At 40.2% G+C, this 23,451-nt stretch overlaps 3 protein-coding genes and 2 long non-coding RNA genes across 8 annotated transcripts in view; 3 read left to right on the top strand and 2 right to left on the bottom strand.

The window, feature by feature from the left end:
* The first annotated feature begins 1,136 nt into the window (after nucleotides 1-1,136).
* Nucleotides 1,137-10,136, top strand: ptdss1a (phosphatidylserine synthase 1a). Its single transcript, XM_068322778.1, has 13 exons — nucleotides 1,137-1,672; nucleotides 2,197-2,288; nucleotides 2,681-2,725; nucleotides 2,797-2,921; nucleotides 3,043-3,201; nucleotides 3,466-3,617; nucleotides 3,992-4,133; nucleotides 6,748-6,860; nucleotides 7,294-7,359; nucleotides 7,557-7,656; nucleotides 7,791-7,859; nucleotides 8,425-8,491; nucleotides 8,668-10,136. Exons 1-13 carry the CDS (start codon nucleotides 1,491-1,493, stop codon nucleotides 8,760-8,762), a joined length of 1,407 nt encoding a protein of 468 aa, XP_068178879.1. The 5' UTR covers nucleotides 1,137-1,490; the 3' UTR covers nucleotides 8,763-10,136.
* Nucleotides 2,796-6,740, bottom strand: LOC137600902 (uncharacterized). Its single transcript, XR_011037005.1, has 2 exons — nucleotides 6,197-6,740; nucleotides 2,796-2,888 (listed from the first exon to the last, which is right to left on the bottom strand). It is a non-coding gene; the product is annotated as an uncharacterized lncRNA (long non-coding RNA).
* LOC137600901 (uncharacterized) lies at nucleotides 9,977-14,531 on the bottom strand. Its single transcript, XR_011037004.1, has 3 exons — nucleotides 14,401-14,531; nucleotides 10,277-10,410; nucleotides 9,977-10,098 (listed from the first exon to the last, which is right to left on the bottom strand). It is a non-coding gene; the product is annotated as an uncharacterized lncRNA (long non-coding RNA).
* On the top strand, nucleotides 10,779-12,174 carry LOC137601991 (E3 ubiquitin-protein ligase NHLRC1-like). Its single transcript, XM_068324500.1, has one exon. The coding sequence runs from the start codon at nucleotides 10,895-10,897 to the stop codon at nucleotides 12,137-12,139; it is 1,245 nt and encodes a 414-aa protein (XP_068180601.1). The 5' UTR covers nucleotides 10,779-10,894; the 3' UTR covers nucleotides 12,140-12,174.
* The window catches only part of kif13a (kinesin family member 13A), a 32,456-nt gene continuing 23,498 nt past the window's right edge, over nucleotides 14,494-23,451 (top strand). For 3 of the 4 annotated variants that reach the window (XM_068322776.1, XM_068322775.1, XM_068322773.1), the window contains exons 1-2: nucleotides 14,494-14,820; nucleotides 15,027-15,117. In XM_068322776.1, coding sequence (XP_068178877.1) covers nucleotides 14,766-14,820; nucleotides 15,027-15,117 — 146 coding nt within the window. In that variant the 5' untranslated portion in view covers nucleotides 14,494-14,765. The remainder of the gene's footprint in view (nucleotides 14,821-15,026; nucleotides 15,118-23,451) is intronic. The other variant, XM_068322777.1, reaches the window with a different exon arrangement.

Below are 23,451 nucleotides of genomic sequence, written 5' to 3'. Positions count from 1 at the left end.
TTTACTGTGTTCTTATTAATACATTTCAGTTATTATAGAAAATTATTTTTTTGTCTATGAATGCTTTCAAATATGCCTTCCTTAAACTTTAACATGTTTGTCTATTTCGAATTAGAGAGAATATATTATGTTTAAATGTGGAATTAGCTGTGAAAAAAAGTGAGCCCAATATGTCTTTACAAATGTCAGTTTATATTTTCTTTGGACTCAATGATAGAGGACAAAAGTGTAGGACATGGTACTCTTAGAGTGTGTTGTAATTTACAAAAATAATATAAAAATAAATACCAAAAATAAATATTCCCAAGAAAACTTTAACATTTTAAGGGACTTCTTGATTAAAAAACACGTTCTGCTACAAAGTCTGACATTGATCCGAGCCTGTATATTTTTTCATATTCTAATAAACTAGTATATGTTTTATTTATTGCTCATAATTGCATTGACTGTATAGTAATGTATGGGTCCTTAGACCCATATTATTGGACCACATATCCAAATAAATGACCTGCAGTCCAAAGTAAGTCTAATATTATAACTTCATTAACCATCTAACAAGACTAGAGAAAGGTTTTCTGAATTCTCTTTGATGTGATCAGACAAGGTAGCTTGTATATTTAACCTTTACAGTTGTTGACCCTAGTAAATAAATTGTTGCTTTTCTGAGATGTTTCCTCTCTTTGAAACTAATTTATTGTTTTTAATGTTAAAGGAATACCTACAGTATTTGCAATTTCATATGTGCAGCAGCCCTTCAAGACAAAAACAATGATCGTTTTACATTGGGATCCATGTCCAAGTGAAATGTATGTCAGAGAATGTGCACGGTTGTGACTGAAAAATAAAAATTAACATAAATACTGTAATAATAAAGATTGCCCCCTGCTGTGAGCTGGCTGCTTTGCCTGCAATGACAGGTCATTGTTCCACCACAAGGGGGCGCAGACATAAAAATGAGGTGAATTTGCTTTTTCCTAAAGGATGTGTAGGAATGTTTGATATTCAATTAATTGGATCCCTACTGAGTCCATAAACCTGTAGTCTTGTCATATTTTTATATTTTGATTTATGAGGACACCTAACTATTAGTTTGGAAGGAAATAAAGTCACGTCTTAAATATCTCACTCTTGAGAGTCCTTACGTGGAGGTCACGCCACACGCCAAAGCAGCAAATGATGAAGGAGGGCATGAGCACTCTTCCGCTTCGGTTCACTCCCCACAGAACATTAACGGCAATCATGACCAAAAGTCAACACTTTCTGTAGTGGTCTTCCTCTTTTTTTCTTTTCTTTTTTTAATTCTTTGGGTGTTTTTTTTTTTTTTGCTTCTAGTCCAATCCAGTTCTGCTCAACTGAAGCGCTGCTAGCAAGTTTTTAAATTTCTTTTAACTAACGCCTGTTAGTTTGGGGAGGTAGTCGCCGCCGCTAGCCGCTGGCGGTCACTTTCTAGCGTTGAACCCACGGAGCTGCTCTCCTGACTGCATCCATCTATGGCGTCCATGTATAGTGGATCTCATACCTTAAGCAAAGATGATGTGAATTACAGAATGCATTTCCGGATGATAAACGAGCAACAAGTTGAAGATATTACTATAGATTTTTTCTACAGGCCGCACACGATAACATTGCTGACATGCACGGTGCTCAGTCTGATGTACTTCGCGTTCACAAGGTAAGCAGCTAACATTAGCTCGTTAGCATCGCTAGCTAACGGCAGCAGGGATGCTGTGACCGGGGCAGGTAGCTAGGAGGATTAGCCAGCTGTTAGCCACATCTGAAGGGATTTACTGCATGGAAAAAAAAACAAATATCCACACGAATGTTTTGAAACATCTGTTAAAAGGCTGAATGTTTATCTTTGTTGTCTGTCTTCGCTAATAATAACGGGAATTGTGTTATATAACGATAATGTAGTGCATGACTATGTCCTGTTATAACGTTAGCTTGCGTTAAAACAGTGTAACAAAGATACGAGTTACATACAAAAGGTCTTCTATTCAAATCTACATCTGTCCTGCAGATCTAATGTCACACCAACCCTTTAAATATATGTGAATTTTGAGTAAACAGGAGTTACTTGACATTGAAAATGTGGAGGTGTTATAACGTCGATGCATATGCTACTTATGAAGTGTTGTTTAATATTTAATGCAGGATCACTGGTGATGCTAACCTCCTTTCCTCTGCTGCTTTCAGGGATGATGGAAATCCTGACAGTAATGTGTGGGTGGGGCTCATCCTGGTCATCTCTTTCTTCCTGGTCATTAGTGTTTTGGCATTTCCTAATGGTGAGTAAAAAGGTTTTGCTTTTCCATTTTTATTTTCTGCCAGAATAAATTGAGTTTGCCTGGAGGTCTTTCACAAATAGAGCAATATTTACATATGTGCTATAATGACTGCTGAACACGATACCATCAGATAAGGACCTCATTATGAGAGAAATAATAGAGAATAGCTTTCTTAAGCATACATTTTATTCAGGTGTGAACTGCCTGATTCAGCAGTAGATCAAGAGATTAGCTTTGGTCAGCTGTTGCTTAATTCTAACCACAAATCTTTCGCAAAGCAGAAAAAAGAATACAGTATGTGTTAACATAGTTATTTTTGCAGGAAGAGAAACTTCTCTATGCCATTGTTGTTGTGCATTCATTCTTGGACACAATGTCTTTTTGTGCTCTAGGTCCATTCACGAGACCACATCCAGCAATATGGCGAATAGTTTTTGGTGAGTATTGATAAACGTCATCAAAAGGAAAGGTGAATGGAACAGTAATATCCTGTGTCTTTGCCTTGAAGGTCTAAGTGTCCTCTACTTCCTGTTCCTGGTGTTCATCATCTTCCTCAACTGGCAGCAGGTGAAACACCTCATGTATTGGTTGGACCCAAACCTGCGTTACGCCAAGAGAGAGGCGGACATTATGGTGAGTGCTCTAAACAAAAATACACAAAAATTGTTTTGGATCAGTGTGCATACATTCGTCGTGTGTACAACCAGTGGATTATCAGTAAGTATTAAAGAGCTGTGTGTATTGTTGTCTGCAGGAATATGCTGTGAACTGCCATGTCATCACGTGGGAACGAATCCTGAGTCATTTTGACATTTTTGCATTCAGTCATTTTTGGGGCTGGGGAATGAAGGCTCTGCTCATTCGAAGCTATGGACTCTGCTGGACCATAAGTATTACCTGGGAACTTACTGAGGTCAGGAAGCATGCATCAGATGTGGTTATTACACAGTCAGCACCCTGTGGTATCACATTCGCTCTCTATCCATCTCTCTTTCTGTATTTTTTTTCTTTATAATGCAGGAATTTAATAACTACAGATGTAACAGGTTTATTTGTTTTGGTTTGACTGTTTTTCATCATTTAATATAACATTTATAAAATGCTACTGTTGTCAGAAATGTTCCTGTATTCTGATTTGAGTTGCCTCTCATATCCTCTTTATCTTCTGTTCCCGTAGCTGTTCTTCATGCATCTACTGCCAAACTTTGCTGAATGCTGGTGGGACCAGGTGATTTTGGACATTCTACTGTGTAATGGAGGAGGCATCTGGCTCGGCATGAACGTCTGCCGCTTCTTAGAGATGAGGACTTACCACTGGGCCAGTATTAAGTATGAAAGTTAACTGCAACTGTATTTAGTTTTGCTTTACACTTGCCCTTTTAGCCAAATTAAAACAACTTTTATTGTATGGTCTTTATTGTTTGTAACATTCCATTGAGTAATGTTTTATCAATTTATAAGTGGGACTTTGGTAGGACATGAAAACTAACATGAGTAAGCAATAAAACCAGTACAATAAAGTTTGTTCTACCAATGCAAGGCATTTAATCACCATTGTAGGGCACACAAGTGATTTAGAACTATGACCTCACTGGTTCACAGTGGACAGTGATGTCGCTACTGTTATCAGTGTCTTCTACACTGTCATAATAACTGTAAACCCTTCAGGAGAGTGTAATCCGAGTCCTGTGCCTCTTATCCAGGGACATCCACACCACCACCGGAAAGATCAAAAGAGCCGTGTTACAGTTTACCCCTGCGAGCTGGACCTACGTACGCTGGCTTGACCCCAAGTCTTCTCTGCAGCGAGTGACGGGCGTCTATCTGTTCATGATCATTTGGCAGGTGGGTGGAAGAGAAATCCTCTCTCACCCACTTATGGTGACTAACGTTGTGACTAGTCGGGGATGATCCTGTGAGCTTTGTACGCTAAATCCTGTCTAATCTAATTGACGCAATGTTGTTTACACTCTAAAACATGTCTCATATGGTTCCACATAATCCAGGGGACCACACATTAATATCTAATCCCATGAGAATGAATGAGAACCTGAGTTACTTTTAAGTCTTTTATGGTTATGAGAAAACCATGACTGAAGCACACGAGTAAACTTGATTGCTGTCTGCCGGAGATTCACGTTTGGATACTGGCTCTCTAGTCACCACGATGAAAGCCGCTGTTTCTCTCATTTTTGTGAGGCGGTGACTCTCCTGCGTGTGGTAATTATCACACTTTCAGAATGTGAGATGGGTTAGCTCTGCTATAGCTTTAGCTTCACCCTGCTGGGCTCCAGGCCAATGTAGTGAATGACACAGCAACAGGCCTCCCTCTCAGTATCTTCTGGTGTTGACGGGAGTCTTGGATGGAGTGTCCTCTTAAAAGAACCTTTTGTCAACATGGGCTTGCGCTAGCCATTCGACACTTTGCCATAGGCGAAGTAAATTCCAGATTGGCTACAAGGTTTTAGACTGTGTAGCCACAGTGGCGTTCTTATTTTTATGGAAAAAAAGGCTAAAACTTACAACTTTTTCACTCGCTAGCGGTGCTCGCTATTTGCGCTAGCAAACTATGGCATACCAATGGTGTTGGTGGTGGTCAAAGTTGAAATGTCTTCTAGTCTAAGTAAAACTTACAAGTAAACATTGAGTAATATTTTGTATGACTGTATCTTTACATAGTGAATGGAAGTTTTCAATTGTTGAATCTCACATTCATACCTGCATAAAGTAGGACAGAAATAAAGATAGTTCAGCTTGAACTGTTGACTTTAGTGTATTTTTGTAGGTAAACTTAACAGAAGATTTTGCCCTCAGAATTCAGGAAAACAACCCCATTTCTAAAAAATTTCCCTCCCCCGGACCGCCCCATGTCCCCCTCGACGAGCGTTGGTCGTCCGCGCGCTGCGCGACTGTCTTGGACACAGAATGTGGCTTTTTGTGGCTTACTCAATTCTTTTCCACTGAGCCACAGTGGCTTAGTCATACTAGCTCCTAGTGCAAGCCCAGTCAACAATTTGTGGACCGGAATGTGGTTTGTATAGAAAAAAAACCAACCCTTGTTAATTACCTAACATCAACCTCACTTGATTGCAGTAAGCGTTAGACTGCAAAAATATGAATACATTTTTTTGTTTCTGAAAATTGCCTAGTTATAATCAACAAAATCCCTGATTCCATTTAACTTAAACGAGGTAGTGTTGCTATCGCACACAACTTCTCAGTGAACGGTTCTGCCCGTAACGAAGCTCTAATTCACCCCTTTCCATCAAGGCGGTCCCAGGACTGGCTCAGTGCCAGGGCCTAATTTGTTTCCAAATTTGTTTCCGTAGTTGGAGAGCAGCCTGTCAACCAGGAACACTGGTCCCAGAGTGGATCCAAAAACAATCTGACCTAGAAACAAGAACCAGTTATGTCAAGGGCTGTGGTGGCTTTAATTTAACCAGCAAAATTTGAACAACAATGTATTCTATGGTCAAAAAACAATGGTTTGTAGAGTACCAGTTGTGTACCAAATTAGACTCAAGCCAAGAGCGATACTCCCTCATTGTTGATTTTCATTCACTGAAAAGTAACTAGACGTCAGCATTGCAGGGCAAATTATGTGCTCTGGTGATGTAATGATATGGTTGTAGCGCCTCTCCATCCAGCTGACAGATAAAAGCAGTTCTTAGAAGTCCTGCTTGTTGATCCACCTCTCAACTTGCTCTCACACCAGCCTAGAAGTAGCGCCTGGTTCACAATTTAAAGTCTTTTGTCAATATGTATTACTCACACTGTTCACTCAGGTATAAGGTCAATAATTACTTAATTACCTCTGGGCTTAGTTTATGTGTTGTGTCAACTGCCATGACTTGCTGGTGTGTGCTAAAGGAACAAGTCTGTTACTTAAAAGTTTAAACGTTACTCACTCCACCGAAGTTTGTCCTGCTGTGGGAGAGGTTTATGGTTCCTCAATAAAAACCGGACTGGTGTATGATAAGGCCACTGACATGTCATCATGGAGAAATAAAAATCAGTATCAGCATCATGATTAAAGTTTGACAAATGTGAACATCTCAAGAACAGCTGTGAAGAGTACACACTGTTCCAGTTAAGAACGGCAAAATATCAAACAAGCCTGTTGTAGGAGATTAAAGTCATAATTTGGTGTGTTAGGGTTAGGGTTCATCTTTAACAATAAAACTGTAACTCTATTAAGTGTGTAACTATGAGTGTTGATGTTTGTGTCGTAAAGAGATACAATTTTAACTGTGTTACAAAAAGTTCAAACTTTCATGTAAAGTTTATTAATGATAATCTTGTTATAAAGTGTGAGTAGACATTCTGACATTTCACGTTTGCAAATAATAAAGTAGACAATGGCTGAATTCCACTTATCTGTTTCAGTTCATGGTTTGGCACCACCAGTTGTACACATGAGTGTGTTCATTCTCTTCTGCTTCTCTCTGTGTCCCTACAGCTAACAGAACTGAACACCTTCTTCCTCAAACACATTTTTGTCTTCCCTGCAAGCCACCCTCTGAGTTGGTGCCGGATCCTGTTCATCGGTATAATCACAGCTCCAACAGTGAGGTAAAGACCCACTGCATTAGTATCAAAAGCCAGCCCTCCCATTCTGCTTTTCTGTCAGTGATTCTCACAGCCATACGGGCCAGTGAGGAGAGAATTAGTAGAGAGGTTTGTGGGGGAAACAGTGTTTTTTGGTTAATCTATGTGTTTTGGAGTTGTTGTTTTTTAAATGTAATAAGACTTTTCTAAAGACATTCAAAGAATTACTTAATCTAAGTGTTGGGAGATAAACAGGCTTTAGATGTGAAATGCCGTTTGAAATTGAGAGTCTTGCAAGTCTTGGATTATGCAGCAAAAATTATTATCTAAAATTGGAGTCAGTTTACCTATTGATGTGAAAAAATATGTCCTGCAGCCTTACAATCACATTCGTGTTGAAGTGAACTGCTACCAGTGAATTCAGCTGATGTTTGTCTATGACTTGTGTTTGTTTCAGACAGTATTATGCATACCTCACAGACACACAGTGCAAAAGAGTCGGGACCCAGTGCTGGGTGTTTGGGTATGTAAAAACAAAATTGCAACGCTGTATAAAGTTTATATTTCCTTCAAGGTTGACTCAACAAAACTCATTTATCTAACTCATTTATCTAATATCACTATGTTCAGGTCAGACAGACAAGCGCCAATGTTATATTTGTGAGTTTACTACAGGTGAATCAGGGGTTTGATCATGTTGTTTTTATGTCATGTTCACAGGGCAATAGCCTTTCTGGAGGCCTTGGCCTGTATCAAGTTTGGACAGGACTTGTTCTCCAAAACACAGATCCTCTATGTGATCATGTGGCTGGTGTGTTTGGTAAGACAAAGATCACAGAACAGCTCAGTTCCAACTGAATAAATTACTATCTGATTCTGTAGGAGCCCCACAAATCTTCTTTTTGATAACCATTATTTTTTTTCCTTTCCTTATTTTTATTGCTTTGTTCTCAGGCCTTCATTACATTCCTGTGCCTCTATGGAATGGTGTGGTTTGCAGAAACATATGGTTCAAGGGAAAAGGTATGGCCATTGCTTCAAATGTTGTTTTAATGCAGTGCATCCTTCGTATTCTTAGTGTGATAACTCAAGGAGTCCCAGAGAAATTTTAACTCACAGATAAACTGATGAGACTTTGAAGACTTTGGTCATTAGTTAAAAATTAAAATGAAAATATTTCTCACAAGTCTTTCAAAGGATAATCAGAATTTCTCTGCACCAGTTAATGCATTTTATAGGAATAAATTGTAATGTCATGCATAATTTATCTAATAACAAAAGTGTAGTGAGGGATATATGTAGACTTATCTGTGCTAGTTAATGATAAGCTTGTGTCAAACTAGAGGTCAGCTCAGACTTGATTTTCCAAGGGTGATATAAACACAGTGAAAAGCTGTGATAACATCCTGCCCTGCATCCTTGAGAGAAATTATTTGTAAGAAACAATATCAGATATATAAATTAATCTGGATTGAACATCATAGTCCTCTTTATAGATTCTCAGATTCTTATGCTACTTAGCTTCAAGGTGATCTTTTTTCACTTACTGGTATATGTGTCATGTTTCTGACCTCTTCTCCTCTCACAGAGCTACTCAGAATGTGAAGACAGTAACTACACAGATTATGCCGACTACATGTCAGGAGGATTTAAAGGTACAGTCACCCTACGGGGGTTTGCCAACCCCATAAAGAAGGCTCATAAAAGTATAGCGACATTATTCTTGTTTAAGACTGACCCCCAGTGTCAGGAATGGTGCTTTACTTAAGGTGTAAAAGTTCAGCTCCTTGTTTTTGTGAACCGTCTTCAGTTTATGACGCTCCTGTTGCAGGAGAGACAGAGGTGGACAGCAACAGCCCCACGACCAGATTCCGAGGGATGGGCCCAGGAAAGAGCAAATCCATCAACGGACTGGACAGCCAGTAGGAGTGGGAGCTCGAGGCTGGTGGGCGATTCCTGAACACACTCCAACGATCCTGGTGTGAAGGAGTACAGGCTGAGAAAGGAGTAAACCTGCAACCAGTTCCCGATGTGATTGAAGACTCGAAAGCCCCCACCCAAAGTAGAGGGAAAGGAGACGGAAGCAGAGGAGCAGGTCCACGCAGTGTTGTTAGGAGTACACAGAGGCCTGGATCACAGGGATGTACACTCTACTGTGTGCTTGAGTCACAAAACCACTGATCGAACGTTTAACTGTGTGTGATAAGAGAGAGTGGTATTTAGTGTGTGTATGTGTGTGCGTGAGAGACACATGTGAATATAACCTGATGATTCTAAAAGTGACTGCATGAATATTGTAGCTGATAAACATTTACTCTGATTCAGTATATCATTGACAGTTAATGTACATTTGTCTGGTTTAATCCAGCCTCAGCTCCAACATGTTGGTTCAAGTGATAGAAGGCATTAAGCAGAAGTTTTCATGTTGATTTAAGGATGTTAATATAGCACAGAAAGGCTGGGGTCTTATTTGAAGGATGTGGTTTTAGTGTGGATTCACACCAGCGATGTTCATGTTTATTTCAAAAGCAGGATTTCATTGCAAGATTGCTGATTGCTTTAGCTTGGCGTCAACCGAGGTTTGTGTTTGAGCCAGAACAAAGCAAAGCACACAATTTAAGCACTTTCCAGAGTTTTTCTTTCCTTACAAATACTGTACACTTTGTAATGTTGGAGTGTTTTGTGAATCATTGCCTTAAATGATTTTACTCTCCTGTTCATCTATGGCTGCTATCTTTTTTTAAAAAAAAACTATACTGATAACGGAGGGCATTTATTCTATTCCTGCATGCCTGTTTTGGCTCTGGTGTCAACCTTCTCCTTATAGCTTATGTTACATTTGCATGGCTGTGTCAAAATCAAGTGGTGTTTTCTAAGTAAAATGTTACAGGAATTGTCAGCAGTACATTAAAACACAGAGATCTCAGTATTGTTCTTCATGTCTTTGCTGTCATTGTAACATTTGATTGACCTGTTGTGCCTGTTAGCATGTTCTTTTTAATCCTCTTTTCAGTTTGTGCTTAATTTTACTAAATTGGGGGTTTCATATTTTGTGCTTTGAGTGTTACACCGAAGGTTTGCTTACATTTTGTCGGCATCATCTCAATATCTCTCGTAATCCTTGACAATCCAGATGTCGACCTCTGTGGAATGGACCAGGCTCCCTTGATGGTAAACATTATAAATGGTACATTGCTTCTGGATTCCGATGTCATTTGCCAAAAACGGTTCCGCTGAAAATGTTTTGTGCTCCTGTTTTTCACTGTGAAATAACAAAACATTAAAATGCATTACATTTCCTCCTAAACTCTTTGTGATTTATTATCAGAAATCTTTTTTTCTATTTACGTGACAGATAGACTATACACTACTTATTAAAAATGCATTGTTTTTAGAGAGGTTGCAGTGTGAATATTAAGCAGTAGGAAATTGGGAATGACCTTGTTTGACCCCCGAAGAGAGTCTTGCTGCAGCTGAGGAGTGCCAGATTGCCTGACTCAGGCCCGTCTCGGATCAGATTTCATCCTCTCTGCACACCATGAAAGCCAGACTGAAATAGCTGCCTTGTGCTGACCTGCATTTGAAGGCACCATCAATAACACAGACATGGATATACAACGGTGTGTGAGGTGAATCTACAGAGAATGACATGTAAACAGCCATCAACCATCAGTGTGTGTTCAGGTCGTAGTGATATTCTATTGAACTGCTGGCTCTAAGTTCAGAAAAATCATGTATGTGATTAAAAAGAAATAAGGAATCACTCAAAACAAGTTATTTTACATTATTGTACACCGTATGTGTTTAAACCAAAGGGTGCCGTCAACATACCCAACCTCACCAACATGGATTTAACATTATGTCCAGAGGATGGCAGCAGAGAAGCTCAGTGTTGTGTCACATGACCAGTTGGGCCTACAGCGCGGGCTGTGTTGACAAATGTGTTGCAGCTCTCATCTTATTTCTCCCTCATTCTCTCATCTCACTTCAGTGACCAGGACTTTTAATTTTTCCTGATCTTTCAGCAGATCATATCAGCAGGTCGGGATATTTTAGATATGGCTATGAGTCTTGTTTCTTCAACTGGTGGCGATCTGAGTCCTGAGGCGATTCTGAGAGAGATTCAGATCAACATACTGGAGTGTAAAGTCTGCTTTGAGAAGTTCAGCACTGATCAGAGGAAGCACAGGCCTCACAACCTCTCCTGCGGCCATGTGCTCTGTTTGGGATGCATCACGGCTCTGTCCCACCCTCTCCTGAGGAGACTGGAGTGTCCATTCTGTCGGCAGCTCTGCAGCATTGACAACACTTCCAACTGCCAGGTTCTGGCTGACCTGCAGGAGCTGTTGTGGTCCCGGAGTCCCACGTCTTCCGCTGCCTGTCACCGTTCAAAGGGAGGCACTTACCCAGCTGCAGGTCTGGCATTTATAGATCTGCACCTCTCTGTAGCTTTTGGCGGGTGGGGAGCTCTCATAAACCCCACTGGGATAGCCGTCGTGAGCTCTTCAAGAAGAATCGTGGTAGTACATGATGGAGCGATGGCTGTGGTGGTGTTCAGTCAACAGGGCAAGAAGTTGCACACGTTTGGCCGAAGAGGACAGGCGAGTGAGGAGATCTGTTACCCGATGGATGTGGCGGTGACTCCCTGTGGTTATGTGGTGGTGACTGATGCAGGGAATAAAGCTGTGAAGGTTTACACCTCCAATGGGAACCACGTGTTTACAGTGGAAGATGCTTTCCAGATGCCTTGGAGTGTGGATACAGACAGCTGTGGGCACATCGTGGTCTCGGATGTCCAAGCCGGCACTCTATCCCAGATAAAAGCAAACTATGCCAATGGTCTCATTTTGGATCATCAAATAGTCATTTCAGACCTTCAGCATCCAAAGGCGGTGGCCTGCTGTCATGTGACTGGGAACACCGCGGTGATGGAACATTTTTGTTGTGACACGTATCCACCAGAGACCCGCCAACACACCAGGCTAAGAGTGTTGGGAAAAGACTTCCAACTGCTCTATCAGACAGACAGTTTCAGTCTGACTCTCCAGTCCGCAGTGAGGCTGAGCATGTCAGGCATGGCCTTTGACAGAGAGGGTCATGTGATTGTCATCGACTCCAATCAGGGGATGATCTGGAGTTTAGGGAACCTCCAGAATGGTCTGACCCTGACTCCTTTGGTGGGAGACCACCTCACCCGCCCAGCTGGTCTGGTGTCACTGAATGACACACTGGTCGTTCTTGACAGTGGAGATCATTCAGTGAAGATTTACTCTACTAAATGTGATGCTGGGACCGTCTTATAGCTCATGGAAGAACAGGCTTAATGTAGCATCATGGTATTATGTCGTGATATAATAAATAATAAATATGTATGTATCGACATAATAGAGTAGTTTTCTATGAAAACAACATGATAAATTTGAATATAATAAAATGAATGACATAAAATGCTGTACCCTTTACTTTGCTTATGCAATCAGGTGTGCAACATTTTTAGACAGTATAACTCTTGTAGTAATTACAAGCTGCAGTTTTTGTTTCAGTTTTTGACACAGCATTTGTATTATTTACAATATTAAAGTATGCTGGTCTAATAATTTGACTTTTTGAAGCAGTCCCAGCAGAAAGAAGAGTATTAAAGGGAAAAGAAGGGAAGACAGTAGCCATATCCTCAGTGTTTTTCTTACCAACATCTCTGGAATTTGAGTTTCCTAAAGTGCAGTTTACATTCTTTAGATAACAGTTTCATATAATGCCGTTTTAAAAGAACTTCAAATGTTTTCAAAGCTCAGCACTGTGGTTGTGCCCAGGTCATGCGTTTCTTATTAAGAAGCGTTTCGGAATATAAATGAATGAATCAACGAATGAATGAATGGATTGATTATTTAATAATTAATTGATTAATGAATAATTATTATCTCAATTTATTTAGTAAACACCAGTAACAGAGTTAACTAAACAATAAACAAGGAAGTCAGAGACTGCAACATCCCGCAACAGCCCTGATTTCAAAATTTTACTCTGACCTTCTTTCATAATGGTTGCAGCAATGAATTCTATATTGCACTATCGAGTATGATATTGACCTAGTTTTCCAAAGGTGAAAGTTCATCATCACATTTTTGTGCCTCTGGCTTCCTGAAAATGTTGCTTTTTGTTTTGTGATTATATCTCATCAGGTTTCAGAGATGTGTACCTGAAAAGGCATAAAAGTGAAGATTTGACCTTGACCTAGTTTTTCGAGGTCAAGGTTGTGATCTAATTTTCATCCCTTGGCTCCCTGAATATGACACCTTTTGTTTCACCTTTCTATCTTATCTGGTTCCTAAGATATATGCACAAAAAAAAAGTACAAAAGTTGAAATTTGACCTTGACCTAGTTTTCTCTTGGTCAAGGTCATCATCTCATTTTCATCCCCTTTTGCTGCCCGATTAATGTGCATTTTCTTTCATCTTTCTTTTGCAACGGTTGTTAAGATATTTGGTGGACAGATGGACAGGCGAACACACAAATACTGACAATTACTATACATCACCGCTTCGAGGGATGTAGAAACAAGCGCGATTAATTCCTTGACTGAAATAAAAGAAGCATCATGTCTTTCCTCCCAAGTAATCAGCATTGATAACAGTTGTAATCCCCCTCCTCATGGATTGGCACGGCCACTGGACGTCATCCTATAAGATGACGGCCCAGTTGTCTCTCTGCAGGACGTTTTCACTCATTGAATCAAACAACCCCATAGGTTTTCAATGGTATTTTGGTTGGTGTTCAGACCAGTCCAGTCCAGAACTGTTCTCCTCCAGGAACTGGATGTCAATCAGTTAGCACAGCATCAGTGTACGTTGTCATGTCCCATAATGCTTCAGAGTTTATTGCTATGCTGGCATGTAGATACCTAGGTCTCTGCTGTGGGTGGCTGGAACCCGTGTCTGAGGTACCTCATATGGTTGTGTCACATCTGGCTACATAACGCACTGTTATGAACCTTTGAGTGTTCACTACCCTGACAGCCTCTCTGGCTAACTGCTCTGCCTCTTTGTCATTACCAACCAATCTTAATGCCTATTTATGGTGTTTGGTTATATTCACAGGGAAGGAACCATTTCAAAGCAACTGAACTGTGGTTCTGTGCTTTTGCTCTAAGAAACTGCTTTTTAATTCACTTGAGTGTACTTTTCCATAAATTATACTATTGCCCTGAGGATGATGGGGGGCACTATTCTAAGCTGCCCCAGACATTTTTGGAAAACCTGACAATGCCCCTGCTGCTAAAGTACTGTTATTATATATTGTTATATATTATATTGTTATTATTATTATTATTATTATTATTATTATTATTATTATTATTATTATTATTATTATTAATAATAATAATAATAATAATAATAATAATAATAATATTAATAATAATAATAATAATAATAATAACCTCTCTGTAGTTGTGAAAATAAACAAAAAACAGTATCAGAGAGTAAATGAACTTACAGCTAAAACTTCAGATCCTAAATCTGTATTAAAATGTTGCTTTTCGTGGGAAATCCCACTTGTCAGTCTCACATTTCTCGGCTCTGTCCGTCCACACACGCCGCGCTGTGCGTAAATCCGTGTCCGTCCGTGGCGCAGCCGTCTCCAGTCCGCCAGAGGAGAGCAGTCGTGCTCTCAGTGGAAGATGGCGGTGGGGATGCTGTCTGGCTCCGCAGCAGAATGCTGGATTTGCACAAGAAGCGAACCTCGATGGATCTGAGATATAGGATCTAAAACGAACATGTTTATATCTCTTCTCCTCGAGGTGCGGACTCTGTCGGAGCTGTTTCACTAGAACCTGGTTTGTGGGTGAAATCCGGGCTTCTTGTCGGGGGGGATTCACAGACTACACTGAGAGCTCGGCGCAAAGACTGGGTGGGAGAGAAAAGTGGACGAAAATGTCGGATACAAAGGTAAAAGTTGCAGTGAGAGTTCGGCCCATGAACCGCAGGGGTAAGTGTTGTGGTGATTTCTGTTTGCAAACGCGCACATATATTGTCCTCAGTTGTGTTTCCATAAGTTCTGATTCCTTCGCCATTGCTGCTCTGAGCTGGAGTCTGATGACAGTCCTGAGTTCAGTTTGAAGAAAGCAGCTCGGATTTGACTTTTTCCACTTGGCGCATTCTGTTCAGCTTTCAAATGAACGTCTCTCTCCGCAGAAATAGAACTGAACACAAAATGTGTGGTGGATATGGAGGACAACCAAACGGTTCTACACCCACCACCTTCAAACGCCAAAGGAGAGAGCAGGTAAACACAGCAGAAAAACTCACAGCACTTTGTATTTTCAAATAAAAAAACCACTTCATATGGAGCAGTAAAGTGCAATGAGCCTGTTGAAGTGAGACATTCGCCTCATGGTGGTGAGTTTGAGCACTAAAAAACATTTGGGCTGTTAAGTAAATGTATGGAATGCGGACTGCACCCTCATTGTAATAACTTTATCCCACCCTGGTTGTAATAACAGCACCATCCAAAGTTATAACACTCTCCTGACTTATGTGTCCAGCTGAAATGTGTGACTATAATATAGATTAAACAGCATTGTCTTGATACACAAATAATCTTGGGTTACTTTCCATAAATACCAGCAAATAAATGCAGCAGAAAGTCAGTTTTACTGCAGTGCTGCCACTGCTGTCACCCACCTGCTGGCAATAGGATATTCTGTTAGGAAATTCATGTGACTTTTCCAATACTGATCACCTCAGCATAATAATAGATGTATAATACATGTGCACATAATGCAGAAACACACACGGCGGTGCTGTGACCGGGTTCAGGGTTCCGATCCAGATCCAGATCCGGGAGGAGGGGGGGGCGCTCTCCTTGTGAAGTGTGCTTGTCCTCACCACATCTGTGAGGGTTCTCCAAGTTTTTTCACCGTCTAGTATCAAGAAATAGAAGTGAATTGATCACTCGGAATTATTCGTAGGTGTGTGAGTAGATGTTTGTCTGACATGTGAAAATGGATGATAGAAGACAGAACAGAAAAATGTTAAATCTCAGGGTATCACTGTAAATCTCCATCATAAATTGTCCTGTCTTTTGAAATAACACAGTGATGAAGAGTAGCAAAAGAAAAACTGAAGCTTTCCGAGTGTAAGGGGAGACATGGCTGGAGATGCACAACATGTAGGTTAATGATGACTATTTATCTGTGAGGTCAATGAAATGTCATGGCCGTTAGCAACAGTCAGACATGCTATCTATCAGCCGCCATAGTTGAGATTGTTTTCCACAAATTTTGCATGTGGTTCATTTGCTCTGCTCTGCTGTCAGTGTCACACATGACTAAACAGTTGACCTGATTTCCCACAGGCACAAATAAATCAAAAATGATGCTCGTTTAAGTAAGAAACTGAAGAATGATTTATTTCTTCCTTTAATTTGCCACCCAAATAAATATTTGTAATGATTATTAGCAAAGTTCAGAGTGTGACTGCTGAAAGGAACTCAATGAAGATATATTTATTCCACTGCTGAGATGTCTCACATCCAGCTATACTATATAAAAGGACACTTTCTATGCTTCTCCACATAATCATCAGTCAGTGTTAAAAGCTGGTTGCACAAACAGCTCACATTTACATTAACATGGGGATGTAAGGCAATTATGAGACGAGAACATACCTCTTGAAACCAGCCTGCAGAGCAATTAAACAAATCATGCTCAAAGCTAATATATGAAGAACAGGAAGAAATACTTTCTAGTTATTGTGAATGATTTATAAGTATGGCTGAAGATTCCCAGAGGCTAAAAAGCTTGTGAGTGTAACGGATTGGTAAAGGATATGCTGATGATAATAGTAATGCTTTTGTTTTTTAGACTTATATTTACCAGTGTAGCAAATTTGACAGTCAGAATTTCAGTGGGAGATCTGTTATTAGTTGTCAAATCAAGGTTCTCTAGCAATATCTAGAAAATTCCACAATTTATATCAATTTAAAAGTGCTATAGATTAAAAAATGTATATGCTTTTGTTGAAACTATTTATCAAAAATATAATGCAGTTAAATTAGTGTTCTGGCTGCACATGTGTCGACACATGCCATCAATTTGTGCCTTAGGTGGGGAATTTTTTAACAACTGTTTTTAGCTACCGGTAGGTGTTTAGTAGCATGATGGAGGGATGGTTCTCACCTCCTTGCCTCATCTCAGCTCACAGCAAGAAGGTTGGGGGTCTGAATCCTGAACTGCAGCTTCTTAGTGTTTGTCTGTTCATGTTCTTTCACCAGTCTACAAACTTGGATAGAGGTGAATCGGTGAGTTTTACCTGAGCTAAAACATCAACATTTTAAATGACTTAAAAGGTTTCACATTAATGTTCATATTGAAAAACACAAATAAACTGAACAAATACGTATATCTGGATCCAATTTGACCACTCAATTAAAATGAGCTGAACAACAAACCATTTTTTTCAATGCACAAATAAATATAGATATCTGCAACTTTTGCCAGACTTTACTTTTAACTAGAGACATTCAGGTCACGTGTTTGATCTGCTAACCTTATTATCAACATATGAGCAGTGCCATCAACTCTGCATAGGGGTTACGTCCACATAGGAGATCACGTCAGTACAAGAACTGCATTTTCTCATATGCTGGAAATACTCCTTTCAGTTTAGGTAAGGGATGGTCTTTAACAGTTCAGATTGTGTGCGTGTGTGTGTTTGGTCTCTGTGCTTAGGCTGCCACAGTTTTCTTAAACCATATAATTTTCTTCTTGGCTGCTTATGAATCCACAGAACGGATCCCCTGATCACTAAGACTGCCTTGTTTTGAAGACACCTGTTCCTGTGTGTTGGAAATGTGTCAGATATAGTGGGTAATACCATGCCAAATATGGCTGCAGGGCCAAGATCATGGGAACTCTCCCATGGGAATGCGAAGGCACAGCTTGAGAGAGAAAGCGGCAGTAATAGATAGTTGTGAGTATTTACATCTGAAATAGTGTGAAGTCTTGTTTATCACTTTGGCTCGAAATTTTTAAATACACGGGAAATGGGAAAAACGTCCAAAAAAGACTCAAGTCTCTTTGCAAGCATTTTTGCTCAATACCTAAATATAACTTCAGTGTGATTAATTCAGAAAGTATTTCTCAGGTTAGACTATAAAACTTTCCACAGCATGTCTTGACTTTAATCAGGTTTTACAGAGAACACACAACTTTGTGAAAATGTTCTAGGCTCCTAAAGAATTTGAAGAAATATAAGGCATTTCCTTTTATAGCTAAGCCTCATTCTTTACACCGCAGAGCATTCATTGTAGCAACGCTTGTGACCAAAAAACCCCCCCTCTCCTATTTCACTGAGAAATGAACAATAATCTCCATGGTGGGCTAATGAAACATGGATTATGGCTTCAGGGTGACAGGTTAAGTTTCCTACGTTTTATCTGTCGTCTGCCTGTTGAGTTAGCAGGAATGTCAATAGGAATCTGGGAAAGCAGTTTGGTTTTCACGTCTGTTCTCCTTTGGGGTTTACACACAATAAAGGTGGGGGCAGAGATGTAGAGAAATACCTGAGGCTGATGTCCGAACAGGGGATGAGTGGTGGAACGTCATGACCAAAAAAAAAAAAAAAAAAGCCCCTGGACTCACACAAAAGAGCCATTTTATATCCATCATGCCCAAGCATGTCTGTCATCTGTAAAGATAGATACGGGACCATCAAGTTGTGAGAATTCTTTATGTAAATCCCCCTTTTTTTTTTGTTTCTTGAAGTTAAATATAGAGTTGTTTTAAAGCTTGAAACTAACCACAGCTAACTCTTAAGAGCAGCAGATGTTTTTGTATAAAAACTAGCTTTTCAAAAAGCCAGTTTTCTTATCCCTCAGTCTCTACTCAGCTCTGCAGACGAGCATGGACATATGTCTTCATCTGATAACGTCTACGTCCAATCGTGTAATTTCCGCTCTTATCTTCTTTGTCACTAATTGTTGAGGAGCCCAGTCAGATTTATCTCCATTCCACTATGTTATCTTGCTTACTTGGAGCTTGTAATCTGATATTGTGATTTCACTCAGTATTGTAATCTTAATTGTGTGAAGAGGAGCTTCAAGTTGTCCACCAGGAGAGAGCCATTGTGGTGTAATTCCTCATCCGGAAATTATCCTGAACGAATATTTTTTCAAGTACGTTCAGCGATTACCGTGCGGTTGGAGCCTACATGTTTACGTTCTCTCAGAATCTGGTTCTTGTTAAAATTCTGTGAAAAAGAAACACACTTCCTAGGTTTTTGTTGACAATTTTCATGAGAAGATTAATGCTGCTGTCATGTTTGTATGCAAAATATGAAGCCATAATTAGCAGCTGTTTTTCACAGCTGGAAACACCCTCTGCCAAATGCACTTAACATGTGTAATCCTTACAAAATTTTGTAACTACAATTTCTTGTTTCATTCAGCAGAAATTATTAATTATTAATGAATTATCAATAACTTGTTTGTTGGTGCAAAGTAAATCTCACCTAGTTTAGCTTGCCAGTTCATTTTAGCACAAACTTATGTTAACTAGTCCTTTAAATTTGTTAGCACAGTCATTCCCTGGTAACTGCCATGGGTAAATCCAGTGTGTTCAACATGTTTTGTTAACCCTTTACAGACTGGCTCCATTGCTGTCTCTTGGGTTGTTAACCCTTATGCTACAGAGATACTCAAGACATGAATGTTTAATGGACATGAGAGTCTCTTATGTTGCTGAAGTTTTGGAGGTTGGTCACTCTTTGTCCTGTGACACACATGACCTCGTGTCAACATGCTTTCCAAAATGAGTCTATACTAAAGGACAATACTGCCTTGTCCATCGGAATGTTCCCTTTGTCTTTTTGTCCCTCGTGTGCCAATAACTTTTTCCACCAATCCACAAGACATGCTCTACTCTCCATTAGTAGAAAGTGTTACTCTTGAAATAACTTTATTCCCTTTATTTCTTGTTTATTCAGCAGGTGGAACAATGTTTGCATCTTAATCTAGAACAAAGAAAAGACATTTTCCTCCCTCTTCATTTGGTCTGTGCATCATTAATCTCAGATGTGGTGTCGTTTTCTGAAAGCAGCAGTAAAATCCACTCATACATTTCTTTCATAATAACTCTGGTTTGTGTTCTTGTCTCAGACGAGGGCTTGTTGAAGTTTTGAAGTCAGCTTGTTCTGTTTATGCAAATCTAATTTGATGGCGGGACATGTTTATTTCTAACTCATTTTCAGTCTCGTTTGAGAGAAGTGGAGCCAAGTTAAATTTACAAAAACAACTTTTTGACATATCAGGCGGTGCAACAAAGGAAAAAAAGAGCTAATTGGATCTCATTATGTTCAAGCATGCGGTTACTGCCACAGTTGGTTTGACATATTTGTATTTATTGTATATTGAGATTTGCTTCAGACTTACTATGGCTTTTGTCGTGTGAAGTCCTTAGCCGACACATGGCACATGTATTCAGATAAGTGACATTTAGCAAGTAGACAAGGTCAAAGGAGGTGTGTCCTGGTAGTAAATATGTCATTTTGTTTCCCCTGGGGAGGAAGCCTTACCATATGATGAACTTGTGTTTATTCTGGCCTTTGAAGCTAACCAGATGTATACCTTTGGAGCAGATGTGGTCCATATCCCTCTCTGCATTCTGGCATACGCACACTTTGCCCACTTCTTTCTGACCCAACTTACTAGACTAGTGTCAGAAATGTTGGAGGGGATTAAATTGGACCCTGTCTGCATCATAACTTGTGTTGTTAATATTTCTTGTGGAAACCCGACGCAGACGTTGTTGTGAGTGTGTGATGTGCTGCTGCTCATAGCAGTGCATTCATTAAGGTTGTTTTTAAGATCCTGACATTAGATTTCTTGTTGGAACTTTGACTCATGAGGCTGAGTGGTTGTCTTGCCTCCATGTTTATAAGTGTTGCTTAGAGACGGAAGATACTGAAATGTTCTGGAGCTATGTTGATGACCTAATGAGCAATATCCCACAGCCACCAGGACTATTTTCATCTGAAGCTAATTTTACCCTTCAATTTATTTCTTTTTTTGTAGAGATTAGATTAGGATTAGTGAACACAGTGATGCGTCTCTATAAATATTTAATTTATTTCATTAAAATGTAGGTTTATGAACAAGCATGTTCACTTTTAATCCTTTCTGAAAGTTTAGCTTATAATATTTCTGGACATTTACTAATTACAGAAGATAGTAAATGTATGACTTTCACTGTACAGGTATTCTTATATTTCATCTACCACAAGCAAAGACCTTGAATATTTATAGTGGTTGTGTTACATAATGAAGTTTTAGAATTTTTCCAGCAGAAGTCAGAGTTGGCTGTCTCGGTAGCTTGGATTGGACCTGCAGGTCTGTTTCTGTTATCAGCAAGCCAACTTTTTTTATTGCCGGTTTTTTATACTTTCCTACGTAAACCTCTGACTCCAGACACTACTTTTAGGATTACTCTTACCACTAAAGTTAGTTTGATAATCATGTATAAGGCCTTGAGTGTTATTACTCAGACATGGCTGGCCAATCTTGTTGTGATGCTTCTTGGCTCTCTTGTCCGTCTATGCTGCAGGGTGACCTCTGCTTGCAGTGGGAGTGGACTGGTGTGTTCAGTTCTAGACATACTGGATGACCGTCTGAAATGTTAGCTTGTTGCTGTGAGAGCGCGGTGTGCTGTAACCCAATACTCACACAGTAACACACACACACACACACATACAGAGACACAGAGGTCTGAATGTTGTGTTCCGCTGTGGAGGTAGTTATTTTTTGATTGTCTGAAACATGTTCATGGCTCCACATGGTAAAGAGGTTTACATGCAGTTAAATGTAGTTTGAAAATGTGGGGAAAGCACAATTTCTGACACATAATATGAAGTAAAATTTTAATTTATGCAGAGGGAGCAGCAGAAAAATGGTTGCTAGTGTGTTTCAACGAGGTAAATTATTGTCAGTGTCATCTACAGTAAGTGTGTGTGTGTGGGGGGTTAACGTCATATTTGTGATTTCCATATTCAACTTGCCAATCAAGATTAAATAATCAGAAATTCTTACAAATCCTGGTAAATCACACTGCTCAATGGGTCACAGCCTCCATGCACTGAAAAATGAGCAGCCACAGCATGTGAGCCTCAGGATTGAGATTTATGACTGGAATTTTTGGGGACTGTCAAACCGGGATTTCATGGAATGAAGCAGTTTACACCATTTCCTACTGCTGATTTTAACTAGCCTGCACCCCGTGTCTTTATCAGATGAGGTGTAAGGATATCCTCAGAGTACATTAAATGATACATAAAAATGTATGTATTTGTCTTTCACATCAGTGGGCCTGTTGTGTGTCTTTAAGGATAGTAAGACGCTTCATTGGGTGGATGATACAATCTGATGCATTGCCTTCTGGAAAAGAAGAGTGCAGTTTTCTGTGGCATAATGACCCAGTGGCCTTAATCTGGCTTCGTAACCACAGGGGGGATTCCACTGCTGCTCACCCCCCTGACACACCAGCCTTTAGGGTCCGAGTGTGAGCTGCACAGGAAGAAACCGCTTCTTCATCATACTGTCACCTGAAGAGGTCACAATGTGATGTGTGTGTGTGTGTGTGTGTGTGTGTGTGTGTGTGTGTGTGTGTGTGTGTGTGTGTGTGTGTGTGTGTGTGTGTGTGTGTGTGTGTGTGTGTGTGTGTGTGTGAGGTAAATTTATACCCTTGGCAAGGTTGAACTCATTCATGAGTGCTTTGGCATCAGGTAGCTGGAGGTGTGACAGACTGAGCGCGCCCTTGATGACAAACACTTTGACGCACATGAAACCAGCTCCCACTGGGGTTGTTAGACTTCAGTCGTACCCGGTGGGTCTGCAGTGTCCTCATGCATGCAAGTCTGAGAAGCCAGAGTTGTGATGGCACATCTGTGTCATACATTTGTATCGAACATATTTTCAACCAGAAACATGGTCGTTAATAATTCCTCAGGCCGTGAAGTGACATGAAGTGACATGGTTTGGACATGTCCAGAGGAGAGATAGTGAATATATTGGTAGAAGGATGCTGAGTTTTGAACTGCCAGGCAGGAGGCCTAGAGGAAGACCAAAGAGGAGGTTTATGGATGTAGTGAAAGAGGACATGAAGGTAGTTGGTGTGAGAGACGAGAATGCAGAAGACAGGGTTAGAGGCAAGTGATTCGCTGTGGCGACCCCTGAAGGGAAAAGCCCAAAGGAGAAGAAGAAGTGAAGTGACATGTACATTAACTACGAAGCAAACAGCTTCATGTGTGAATCATCATGAGCTGGACTGTACATCCGATTTTTAATGTTTTGACTTTATGTACATGGGGCTGATCTGAATTGCATCCCCTCCTGTCTGATGCGGATCTCACGGCCCCTCATGGACGTTCCCTCCGCTCTGCAGTGCTGGAGGACAGGACCCTGCTGCAGCCTTTGTCTACTTTGATTAAATTGAGTCGCGGTGGTTGTTTGTGGCCCAGATTCAATTTTAGTATGAACCCAAGCGAGGCCCTTTTCTTTTTATTCCCCAACTCACTCCTTCTCTGTCCCTAATTATAATGAGCTTCAGCTCAGTTATTTTTGTATTTA

Source organism: Antennarius striatus, chromosome 9, assembly GCF_040054535.1.
Source record: "Antennarius striatus isolate MH-2024 chromosome 9, ASM4005453v1, whole genome shotgun sequence".
Taxonomy (NCBI): domain Eukaryota; kingdom Metazoa; phylum Chordata; class Actinopteri; order Lophiiformes; family Antennariidae; genus Antennarius; species Antennarius striatus.
The sequence above is the reverse complement of the archived record's forward strand: the minus strand, read 5'-3'. Positions and strand labels throughout refer to the sequence as shown.

Coding starts and splice junctions, on each gene's coding strand:
- ptdss1a (XM_068322778.1), top strand. CDS start 1,491: ATGGCGTCCATGTATAGTGGATCTCATACCTTAAGCAAAGATGATGTG. Junction 2,922..3,042: donor AGAGAGAGGCGGACATTATG/GTGAGTGCTCTA, acceptor TGTTGTCTGCAG/GAATATGCTGTGAACTGCCA. Junction 8,492..8,667: donor CATGTCAGGAGGATTTAAAG/GTACAGTCACCC, acceptor CTCCTGTTGCAG/GAGAGACAGAGGTGGACAGC.
- LOC137601991 (XM_068324500.1), top strand. CDS start 10,895: ATGGCTATGAGTCTTGTTTCTTCAACTGGTGGCGATCTGAGTCCTGAG.